This window comes from Mixophyes fleayi, chromosome 6 (genome assembly GCF_038048845.1).
Source record: "Mixophyes fleayi isolate aMixFle1 chromosome 6, aMixFle1.hap1, whole genome shotgun sequence".
Taxonomy (NCBI): Eukaryota; Metazoa; Chordata; class Amphibia; order Anura; family Limnodynastidae; genus Mixophyes; species Mixophyes fleayi.
This window is the reverse complement of record NC_134407.1, coordinates 119016857-119029381: the sequence shown is the minus strand read 5'-3', so window position 1 is coordinate 119029381 and position 12525 is coordinate 119016857. Positions and strand designations below refer to the sequence as shown.

The 12525-nt window shown below is 41.5% G+C and overlaps 1 protein-coding gene across 1 annotated transcript in view; it reads right to left on the bottom strand.

Annotated features, from left to right (window-relative positions):
- TUBGCP2 (tubulin gamma complex component 2) overlaps nucleotides 1-12525 on the bottom strand; it is an 89458-nt gene that overhangs the window by 34691 nt on the left and 42242 nt on the right. Inside the window, exons 9-10 of the mRNA XM_075217186.1 lie at nucleotides 4141-4286; nucleotides 3815-3995 (exon numbers count right to left, since the gene is read on the bottom strand). Coding sequence (XP_075073287.1) covers nucleotides 3815-3995; nucleotides 4141-4286 — 327 coding nt within the window. The remainder of the gene's footprint in view (nucleotides 1-3814; nucleotides 3996-4140; nucleotides 4287-12525) is intronic.

Sequence of the window (12525 nt, the reverse complement as noted above, 5' to 3'; positions counted from 1 at the left end):
AGGTGTAGGAATGGATAGATATTAGCTGTGGCAGAGAATTTAAAAAACAAAAACAAAAACCGGAAGGAACATATGGGGTGGAGAACCTCTCTTATGTGGTCATCTTCTTTGGTGTCACCCTCCAAAAATATATCTAAAACCATTCAGTGGTTACATGTGTAATGTTTCTCCTTGCATTCATTTTTGGATAGAAATAATAATAAATAAAAAGATTTTTGGGATTGTTCATGAATCAATATTGATTGCATTATTTCTTGATCAACTAGCTGTGGTTCTGCAAGTTTTCCCATTCACTTTCATTTATTTTGAAAAAAAACCTGGACGACTACATTATTTATCCTTTTTTCTCATGTTGTTTACATAGCTGTGGTGGTGCGTTATTACCACCTTTTATGCAACTAATGATTTTTATTTTTCACAAACGTAATATTTGTCATTTCTTGATCTATGTTTTGGTGGTTATTAAAGCCTTATACATGGCCATGAATATGTATTAAGCCCTCAAAACTAGGACGCTTCCATCTCCAATGGCCTTTTTCTTTTTTTTTATTCATACTTCTCCAACCCATCATTTGGTTCCACTTGGTATACGGACATTGAATCATAAATATTTTATTATTCAGTGCATATTTTCAACTTGCACAAGACGGTCAAAGTTTGACGTTGTACGATTTTCCACAATATCAGACGTAGTGACTTTGCCAATACACAATTTATGTTAAGAATATGCATTATAAAAGCAGTGACACCAAAGAAGAGATATTTGATGCATCACTGACACCAAAACTCCACAACTGCGTGGAACCATAACAATTGTTACTCCAGAAGTCTCTGCAGCTCTCGATCGGACTAAAACCAGCGATCAAAATGCTGTTCACATATTTTCCTCAATAGGTGCCACGAGTAAATTTCAGCCGGATGTAGAAGAGCTTAATTTAAGCCCCATCGCTATACGGCGAGCAAGAATGAAGGATTGAGAAGCTTACACAAGTGAGATGAAAGCCATGTTTCAACCAAATGTACCACGGATTCTACACTGGAATGGCAAGATCATGGATAATCTCACTGGTCCAGGTCCTGGCCGCAAATAGGTTGACAGGCTCCCTATTCTGGTTTCAGGACAGAATATAATAAAGCTGCTCTCAGTTCAGAAAGTTCAGGATTAAACAACAAAAACTATGGCTAAGGAAATGGTGGAAACCATAGATGAGTGGGGATTGCGGGACAACATCCAAGGGCTATGTTTTGATGCCACAGCATCTAACACTGGAGTGAAAGGTGGAGTATGTGTGCTGCTAGAGTCTGAGTTTGGCCGACCACTACTAAATTTGGCTTGTTGACATCACATCTCTGAAATGCTGAAAAAGGTCTTCAGTATCCATGATGTTTCTAAGTCTCCAAACATGGAGCTTTTCGTCCTCTTCCGAGGCTTTTGGCCTAGAATCGATCAAGCTTCATTCAGCACAGCATTTGAAGATGAAGACATCAGCTGTGGTTTCTCCCTGGAAAGATGACATTAAGTTTGCAGTTGCTCATTTGTAGAAATCCCAACCAAGAGAGGATTACCGTGAGCTATTGGAACTCACCATAATTTTTTTGGGGAGGCATTCCTCCACGTGTAGTACATTTAATATTTCCTGGAACTATCCAATCGGGCTCGGTAGATGGCCCGGGCCATTTACTCCATCAAGATGTGGCTGTTCCGCAACCAGTACAATCCAAAGCAGCCAGGGTTCAGCAAGTCACGGAAGACTCGCGGGATATGGTACTGTGACAAAGTTTGGCATCATCTGCAGGAAGTTAGTGTGTTCATTACTGCCATTTATGTGAGATACTGGTTCCAGAGTTCATCACCAACTGCAGCTCCAAGGAATGACCTTGCCTTGTTACATGCACTCTCTGTGTATCCAAACAAAGAAGTTGCAATGGTAGCCAAAAGGGCATTTAACTACCATCAATGGTGTCTTTCAGAAACACTGGTCGATTTCAGTTTTTTTGATGAAGTGTCAACAGGAAAAAAAAAAAACCCCAAAAAAAACCAAAAACATATGGCTGCTGCCATCAAACACTCAGATGGATCCGACAATCCTCTAAAATGTATTCCACCAGTCCTTCAGCCAGCTACAAAGAGTTTACACAACTTCGTCACAAGATCAACGCTGAATTTGTTCAAAATTCTTGGTCTGTCTGAGGAATTCTTGGAGTATAACCAGGCGGAATGGTAAAACCTTGAATCATACCAAAACAATCAGAAGATTGCAGACTCAGTGAAGGTGGTAAATTATCTTGCGGAGAGAGGTGTGGCGCTAATCCAAGAATTCAATGCTTCAGTAAGACGAAACGAGGAACAGAAAAAATTCCTTTTGCAAGTCGTGGAGGAGCATCACAGTAAGTTCTGCACGCCAGCAAAAACTGTTGCCATCAAGAGATCATTATCAAAGTGACTAACGTAAACTTGGTGATTGTTTAAAATATTTGATGAAAAAAAAAAAATAATTTAGTATACTATGAAACAAATTACCGTTCTGCATTATCGAAATGTAATTGTCATATTATAAACTTTGGTTGAGTTGTGCAATTTCTAAATAGAATATGATTTCAAAATAAAAATTACGGTCATGTTTTTTCACATAATGTTACATTTTGGTGGGTTGGTGGTTGTCATTTTCAAACAAAGATTTTTTGGAATCACCCTACTCAACACTGATCTACAAATTATCAAGTAGCATGTGGTAACATTTTAAAACCTTTGCACAAACTGTTAAAAATGAAAAACAGAAATGATTAAAATGTAAATATGCATACCCCTTGTAGTCCAAATGTAAACACATTATCTCAAGTCACAAAAGGTGCCAATTAGCTCCATATGTGTAACCAATTATTTGGTAAATATAAATACCACTCTCTCTGTGAGGTCCCACAACATGATAGTGACTTTCCAAAACAAGAATAAAAAGCTTCAAAAGAAAAGATGAAATAACTCCAAACAAGTCAGAGATATGATTATAAGGGAATGGTTCATGCAAATGCATGAACACTCATTGTACAGAAGTGGAAGAAGTACACACTACAGCCACACTACTTTTTGTTCAAGCTGTACCCATAAACTTAGATACTGGTCAAGAAAAGAACTTAGAGAAGCTACTGTGAGGCCAACCAGGACGCTACAGAATTCAATGGCTGTGATGGAAAATAACCTGCAAGCTATTCGACATAAAAGGCAAGGATAAAAAGGTTGCAGAAAGAGGCACTAGCTAAAAATAAATAATTTGTAAAAAATCCTCGTCTATAAAATGCCACATAGAAGATAAGGTAGAGGTGTGACAGAAAGTCTTGTGATCTCCTGAAACTCCAATTCTAAACTATAAACAATCTAGGCTGTGAGATTCTCAAGTGCTTTTTCAAGACATTGCATATTTGTTACACACATTTTTGAGTCTTCAGTTGTATGGGTTTAGCTAATGAAAAGAAATACATTCAGACTAAAATCAAGCATGTCAAAGATAAAAAAAAAAAATCTGGAGACCAGTAGGGAAGCATACTAACTAAGGTAAGAGCTTATATTAATAAAACCAGTTCTATTACAACTGTGGAACATATAACAAAATAGCTTTCAATCAGTCTACATTCACTTTTCCCACCACTTCCAAATTCTTAAAATTCTGTTTTAACCTACACTACCACACTGATTATACCAAATTTGATTTATGGGAATAAGATATCTATTTTTTAGAATAACAACAAAACACAAGAAAGATCTGACATGATCAAACCCAAAAATTGTATGCATTAATACTTTTGTATGTTCACATACCGGAGATGAGCCACTAACTCCTTTTCCTCCATTAAGAAGTCCAAGAGCACTTTACTGGCATAGCTGTAAGCTTTCTCAATCTGCTCGACATAGGCACGTTCCTTAAGTGTGTAGATAATCTCCTTAGCATCTGGACAAGTTACATCATGGCCGCACTCTCTGACCACATTCAGGTATTTACCTGGGCAACAAAAAAATTACAATGCCGATCAGAAGCCTATACAGAAGCCAAGACAACGTCTTGGTTCTATGATTTACTGGAAAACATATAATAGACATGGGTTCCAAACAGAAAAGTCAGGTGTATTTTTCTTATTTCCCTTTACCGGTACTAAGGATCTTGTCTGCTACTTTCTGCAGGAAAGAAGGGATTTGCTGTTGTACAATGGTGTAACGTTGATCCCAATACTTGTCATTATAATCCTCCTGGATTTTCTCTTTCTGCAATTCATGTTCCTCCACCATGAATTCACTGCGTTCGATAAATAAAAAGACCAGTCAAAAGGCAAAAATTTAAACCAAGAAAAATCTGCATGTACATTCATACTGCTTAAGGAGCATATATTATAATACATGTTACATTTTATTGAAGGTCATAATAAGATGCAGCATCATATTCTCCAACTATAGACCATCCTCGCAAATTTCGAGGCTGGGTTGAGAGATAGCAATAGACGCACTATGCAGTATAGTTTCAACAGCCTAATAACACTCTTGTTATAATAGAACCCAACATGAAATGTCAGTTGTCCTTACCAGCCTCTTACCAGAGAAGGCAAAGTGTTTATTGATGTCACTGCGAGGGCTGATTGTTGTGCATGAGCATTCAGTTTCTTAAATTTATTATTGAAATGTGAGGACAGTAAGCGTACAAAAGCAAGAAAGGATAAACATTGTGTCATGTCATAATCCATGCATAATTATGCACGACATGACATCTGCGTTACGATTTGACAGGTGTACCAAGAGATACTCTGTCCCCTTTCATCTGGCTATCTACTGGCAAAGCATGCTGGGACTGTGCGTGTTTTGACAGTCTTTCAACATAACCTATGTAATTAGGTACTGTCCAAACATTTGCCATCTTCCCATAGGGAAGGACCACTTTAAGTCACAAATACATCAAAATTGAGGTAGATAAAAAGGAAAAGGTTACATATAATGTCAAACATCTTACAAATTACAACTGAATTGTAAAACAAAATAACCAGCGCTACACCAGTCAAATACTCACTGTATTAGTAGTCTCTTAAGATCAATAGAATATTACATTCTATTAAATTCTATTCATGTGGGTGCTGCTCAAAAATAGATCCCTCTATTCAAATTTCCATATAAAAAAAAAGCGTATATCCTCTAGCATCAGATTATCAATATACTTCATAAAACCACTATTTATTGTAAATAAAATCCAATCAAATTACAAGACACTTCATATAACCATATACATTTGAGGGTAAAAGAACGAAATAAAAAAACATAAATATAAAGTGCTAGATATAGTTGCAGTACATGAACAATTGAATTGTCTCTTAATTCATATGATAATAAAATAATGAATATTCGCCAAAGGATAGACGAAATCCTGTAAATTTATATACCAAAAGGAACCTTATCCAATGTCCTTCTCTATTCAATCTAACTCTTAAGGTACTGATAAACCAGAGCCATATTCAGCCTAATTTCAAGGGTTGAAAAAGTCAAACAGGACGAAACGTGTTGAAACGATCCTATTGGTCCTAGATTTGTCACTTTTTTTTCAAACTGGAAATTGTGCGCACAACTCACCATGCCAAAGGACCGAATTGAAACGCAGCGGAGATCAGGACTGGCAAGGAGACATTAGGCTGAATATGGCTCCGGTTTAAGTGAGTACCGTAAGAGTTAGATTGAACAGAGAAGAACATTGGATAAGGTTCAACTGTTCATGGACTGCAACTATATCGAACACTTTATATTTAAGGTTTTTAATTCTGTTTTTTTCACCCTTGAATGTATATGGTTATATGAAGTGCCTTGCAATTTGATTGGATAGGATTTTATTTACAATAAATAGAATGGTTTTATGAAATATATTGATAATCTGACTTACACTAGAGGATGTGCGCTGTATTACTTAAAATAACAACTGAATGTCAAAACGCAATTTTTCACACATGAAGAACTACAGTAATCATTCATTTTATACCTAGGACAATGGGAATGCAGTCAAACAAGATCTAATTTATGGAATGCCTGAGGAGAGCTGTAACCACTACTACAGCGATTATCTCTTTTTAAAAGCGGAGGTTGACAATTTGATATTTTTCAGAGGGATTTCAAGCATCCATTGGTCCTACAAATGGACAGCACAATTTCTCTGTGGAGTATCCTCAGATCACAAAAAGATCAGAGCACCAGCATGAAGTCTTCATGCAGCCCAAGTAGTAAGACATCTAGTGATCATCCAACTACATACCAATGTACTACACAGGTTGTGTAAATGAACTTTAAGGAGCGGACAACAGAGGAAAGGTAACATGAACCTCAAACGCATTATACGTGGCTCTCCTCAGTTTTCGACTACTGGTCAGTAGAATATTACAGACCACTTGCTATACAGACTTAGTTAAGTGAACTTCAGTCTTCTAACCCATGTCATCTCTTTGCTACCTTCAACTCCCTTCTCTGCCCACCTGCACCTCCTCCCCCTTCTTCCCTCACAGTCCATGATTTTGCCATCTACTTCAAGACTGAAGGGGAAGGGGGGGGGGGGAAGACACAAGTCAATAAAATACTTCCTCATGCCAAATTCCATACGCTCCACCCACTCTTATTTATTCTCGCCAGCAACTGAAAACGAAGTCTCTACACTCATCTCATCCTACAACTTGTCCCCTTGACCCTATTCCCTCCCAACTACTCCACTCACTCCATGCCCACCTCTATTTCACCTCTTCAACCTGTCACGCTCCACTGGCACATTTCCATCCTCCTTTAAACATGGGCATATCTCACCAATTCTAAAAAAACCATCTCTTGATCCAGCCTCTCTCTACAACTACCACCATATTTATCTCCTCTCCTTTGCGCACCAATCGCTCAAGTAGTTTGGAGGCAAACGCCAGTCTCACTTTCTCTACTCTTATTCCAACCTCAACTCTCTGCTATAAGGCTTCCGCCCCCAATATTCCATTGATACTGCTCTCACAAAAGTGATCAATGATCTACTTACTGCAAAGTTTAAGAGTCATTTCTCCATACTCATTCTTCTGGGCCGCTTAGCTGCTTCTGACACTGTTGATCACCCTCTTCTCCTACACACACTTCACTCCACTGGCCTTCGTGGCACAGTTCTTCCCTGGTTCACTCTACCGCAAACCGCTCCTGTAGTGTTTCTACCTCTGGTACTTCCTTCCCTCCACTCACACTATCTGTTGGGGTCCCACAAGACTCTGTTCCTGGCCCTTTACTTTTTTTCATTGTACACCTCTTCTCTTGGGGCATTAATTCGCTCATTGGGCCTCCAGTACCACCTCTACGCTGATGACACCCAAATCTATCTTGTCTTCCCCTGACCTCTCCCCTTCTGTACTAGCTTGTGTAACCAACTGTCTTCACATGGATGTTCCAAAAGGTACCTAAAACTCAACAATCCAAAACAGAGTTTATGATCTTCCCTCCTGCCAGAATAACCATCTGCAGTGGCGCCCACAGGGGGGGGTTTCTGAGTCTCTAGAAACCCCCCTCCCTTGCGCTAACTAAGTGGCCACTGTCCTATACAGCAGCCGCGGCGCTGTCAAAGAAGCGCCCACGGCGATGCTGTATTGTATACAGCACCGCCGCAGCTCTCTCTCGTTTTTGTTTTTTTTGGGTCGGTGGGGAGAAACCCCCCCCCGACAATCCTCCGTGCGCCGCTGATCTTCCCCTTAAATCTCACTCACTGTTAATACCACAATATTAATAGTCACCCAAGCCCGCTGCCTTGGTATAACTCTTCACTCTGTCACCTGCTTTATTCTTCACATCCAGGGGGATGTTGCTCAGAACATTGTGATTGCCGTATTTTTACAAGAACTCTCCACTGATTTTCAACAATAAAAATACACTTTCGCAATGTTCTCAGGAACATCACTGCTAATTGAATGCCCCCCAGACTTGAGCACAGTCCTGTTGATTCCACTTTAAAACCATTTTGCCAGAATACACCCATTTCTTACTCAACATGCTACCAAAACTCTTAACCATCCTCTCATCATCTCCCTTGACTATTGAAATGCCCTGCTTTCTGGCATTCCTCACTCCACACTTCAATATATCCTAAATGCTGCTGCAAGATCTTCCTCTCTCACCATTCCACATCTGCTGCACCACTATGTAAATCCATACATTGAATTGGATTCTGGAGGACACAGGGAGACAAATTACTCAGCCCTACCTATAAAGCCCTTAACACCACCACCCCTTCATACATCTCAAATCTCTTTTCAAAATACTCACCCTCCCGCCCTCTTATAACTACCTGCAATCAGGCTTTCCCACAGTCTTCATCTCGTTTTTGTTTGTTTTTTTAAAATCAATTATTTTTATTAAAATTTTCAAAACAATACAGATACAACATAAATAACTTAGCAAACAGTTCAATTTATTTTGAGTATATAACTCTGCACGGTAATATATATATAAATCATTAATTGTATATGCAACACACAGTTCAAATAAATATCCAATATAACATTTGACCAATTCAGGTATAGCTTCCCCTCTTAGCCCCACCAAGCACCATGGCCCCCAAACCCTAGGAACCAGTTATCCAATAGAGACATATACACCAGAAGTAGGTTTATATTGTTGAAAAAGGGCAGGGGGGAGGGAGGAAGAGGGGGGTACTCATGCTGGATCAAAATCTGCCGCTAGCGATCTCACTACAAATCTAGACTTCACCCAACTAGACCAGACTTTATAGTACTTAGGCATATTGTTTCTGGACTGGTAGGTGAACCGCACATGTCCCACAGCCTCGTTTACCAAAGCTACCCAGGCAGCAAAATTGGGCCCATCACCAGCCATCCACTTTTGGGCAAAAATAACCTTAGCCAATACAAAGAGGTTGGCGAGGTATCCGATTGCATTCCTACCCAATAGTAAATACACTCCAATGCCAAACACGCAAGTCTTAGGAAATACAAAGGGATCCTTACACCTGTAACACGTATCCCCTCCACCACCTCCGTCCAAATGTCCCCAACGACAGGACAGTCCCAAAGGAGGAACCAGAAATCAGCAAGGGTTCCCCCACACTTTGGGCACATAAAGTTAGTTCTGACACCCATCTGGTGCAGCCTGTGCAGGAAGTAATAGACTCTCTGTATTATATATACTGCACCTGCCTAAACCTGGTACAGGAGGTGGCCTCCTAGCACTGTCAAGAATGGCACTCCAGTTGTCGTCATCCAAGGGGCCCAAGTCCATCTTCCACCTCATCTGCAGCTCACCCAGGTCATCAGGAGCAAGAAGGGGAAGGACATTGGTATATAGAATGGAGATGGTCTTGGTTGTGCCCACCTGTCCCAGAAGCGAGAGGAGATGGGCAATGCCAAAGGTAATGGGAGTTCTGCCAAACTGGGCTTCCAGGGCATGTCAGAGCTGCAGGTAAGCAAAGAATAAGTAGTTTGGGAGCGAAAATTCTGATTGCAGTTTCGCAAAGGATTTAAAAACACCATTCCAATAAAGTTGACACATGGATGAGGCACGCCATCGGGGAAATTGCCGCAATTTATACAACTCAGGAAAGGTGGAATTAACCCAGATTGGAGTATCAGGGTCTATCCCAACTGTATCTATCACTCCCTGAAGCGCATTCCATACAAACAAGGCCTGCCTAAGTAGCGGTAGAACAATTCTCGAAACTCGGGTACCCAACAAGGTCTGGACAGGTGGGCACTCAAGACTTTTCTACCTAGCCAAATAACTGACAAGGGTGGCCGGTGGGGAAACCCCCAACCATCCCTTCAGATGCATCAATTGTGCAGCTAGATAGTAGGCCCGAAAGTCCGGAAGAGTAAGTCCCCCAGAAGCTTGGGAATGACACAAGAGTGGCTAACCTGATTCTCACCCGCCCCAAACCAGAGAGGACAGGAATTTGTTAATCTTGAAGAACAGCAATCTTGGGAGATATACTGGAGAGTGGTGCAATGGGTACAGGAATTTTGACTGGAGAACCATTTTTATTAGATTAACTCTACCCGATTGTATAGGGACAATTTTGTCCAAGTAGAAGTCTTGGCCAAAAGAAAATTAATCACAGGGTCAATAACCAGTGGTATGTAATCAGCAACTGAATCCGTGAACCATATCCCTAGATATTTAAATTTAAGTGTCCATTGGAGAGAATGGGAGGTAGCAGGACGTGCTGGAATCTCCCCAGAGATAGGGAATATGTTAGACTTGGACCAATTTATCCTCAGAGCCTAAAAAATCACTGAACTCCTCCACCAGACACAACAGTGTAGTCAAGGACACTCCCGAATCTCTAAAAAACAGGAGCATGTCATCTGCATATAATGCAATTTTGTCACTCCTTGAGAAAGTCCGTATAAGGACGAAACGTGTCGGAGGTCTCCACCTAACTCACCACCCATTGTTGCTTTTGTTCCTGCGAAATTTGTAAATGTTATTTCTTATTTGGGAATAAATTTAAAACGGTACATCACCATGTAGTTTGTTATTCTTTCCTGAGCCGCAGCCGCGAACACCCCACACGGTAAACAGTGTTACCACATCGTCAACAAGGGGCGGGCCCAGAACACAGTTCGGACAATCGGAACTTCTCGAGAGGAACATCGCCGGCAAGACAACCCGGGGACGGACCCCTAAACTCCACATCCTGATCGGTCACTCTGTACACCGGCTCACACAACACTACATCCTCCCGAAACCTACTGGTGCATATCCTCACCATTTCAGGTACTTTGCCACCCACGCTGCGCATCACTAAGACAGGTTCTAAAACACTGTTCACAGCACGTTGATGCCAACTGACCACCTTACCACCGCTCTACTAGTGTTATTACCACAGGCTCGCACTCATTCTTATTAAGGTAATTACACAACAGACACTATACACGGCAGGAGCCCGCAAGACCACGTGCTTCCCAGAAACACAGCACTGATCACCACTGCCTCTAACAGCAGCGCCACCGTTAACATTATCTATTGTTATTCAGACTCAAACTAACTCAGTCTCACTCTGTTAGGACCCTCCCCCACCTCCATTCAGCACTCAGTTGCGCAGCACACATACCTGTTCCATTGATGTACTCGAGTGCTAAGTGATACCCTCTTTCCATATTACTATAGGAGTGTGGTTAACTCCTTTTCACACAGCAGCTCGTACATCCTTATTGCCCTAGTGCATCCACTCTTTCCTCACTCTCAAATTTTGTCAAGCCCATCCCCGACCCTGAGGCCACAGATAGCAGGAGGAGTTCGTATTAAGCAAGCCAGTGGCTCAATACCTATGGCAAACAAGGCTGGGGAGAGGGGACAACTCAGACGTGTGCCCCTGCCCAAGTCAAAGGAGGAGTTAACATGGCCATTAACACTAAATCTGGCTGTCGGTGCCTGAGTAAAGCAACCAAACCCAGCCCCAATCTATACATAACGGACCACAAATATTCCCATTCCACAGAGTAATAGAAGCCTCCAGGCACTCCACACCCTCCATAGATAGTGTAGGAAGAAGCACCTTGGACAGATAATTGTATAGTTGAGTTGCAGAAAAATATGCCTTGGAGGGGTAAATTGGAATAAAAAGATCTGAACACTATGGCTATGCGTTCCGTCGAATAGTGTATGTCATCCAACCAATCAATTATAGCAGTAATTGTATTGTTTTGTAGCCCAGTCCTGTCCAGATAAACCATAAGACTGCCATATTTACCCCCCGTGCGCATATACAGCGTGCCTTGAGAAGAGGAGTTGAAGGGAGGACTTGTCCACCAAGTGATCATTCTATGCCTTCTCTGCGTGGAGTCAGACCAGTTGGTCTTCAGATGTACGTGTGGAGAGGTAAACCTGCTCTAAAGCACCACATTCCCATTCCATCCTTAACTCCTCTCTGGAAAATCGGACCAGGGGAGTGGTCAGATATCGCCCTAGAGAGATAGCGGACCTCTGTGACCAAGGGGGCCAGTCTATTAGAAATCAAAGCCAAGTCTATGCGGGAGAATGTGTTATGAGAAGAGGAATAACAAGAAAAAGTCTGGCTGGTGGGGAAGAGGGCACTCCATATATCTACCAAACCCATATCCACTATCAACTCAACAAAGAGGGATAGACCACTGCCCACCACCTGTGGCGTCTCACTCCACCTATCAGCCCTGGCATCCACAACTGCCTTAAAGCCCCCCATACACACCACTGGAGCATGAGGGGAGACTGCAATAAACTTGGAGGCCTGCTTAAGTACCTCAGAACTGAAAGGAGAGGAGACATAGATGGCCAAGAATGTAACCTGGAAATTATCTATTAGGGCTCGAGTACCCTGCTCCAATACAAATGGCAAATTTCGTCTAACTAGTACTGAAACCTCCCGTGAGTGTGTTGAGTAAACTGAATGGTAGGTCCAACCAACCCAAGATTTCTTAATGGCCAGAACTCTGCCCCCCCACCAGATGAGTCTCCACTAAGCACGCTATATCAGGATTATATTTTTTAAACTGCGCAAGGAC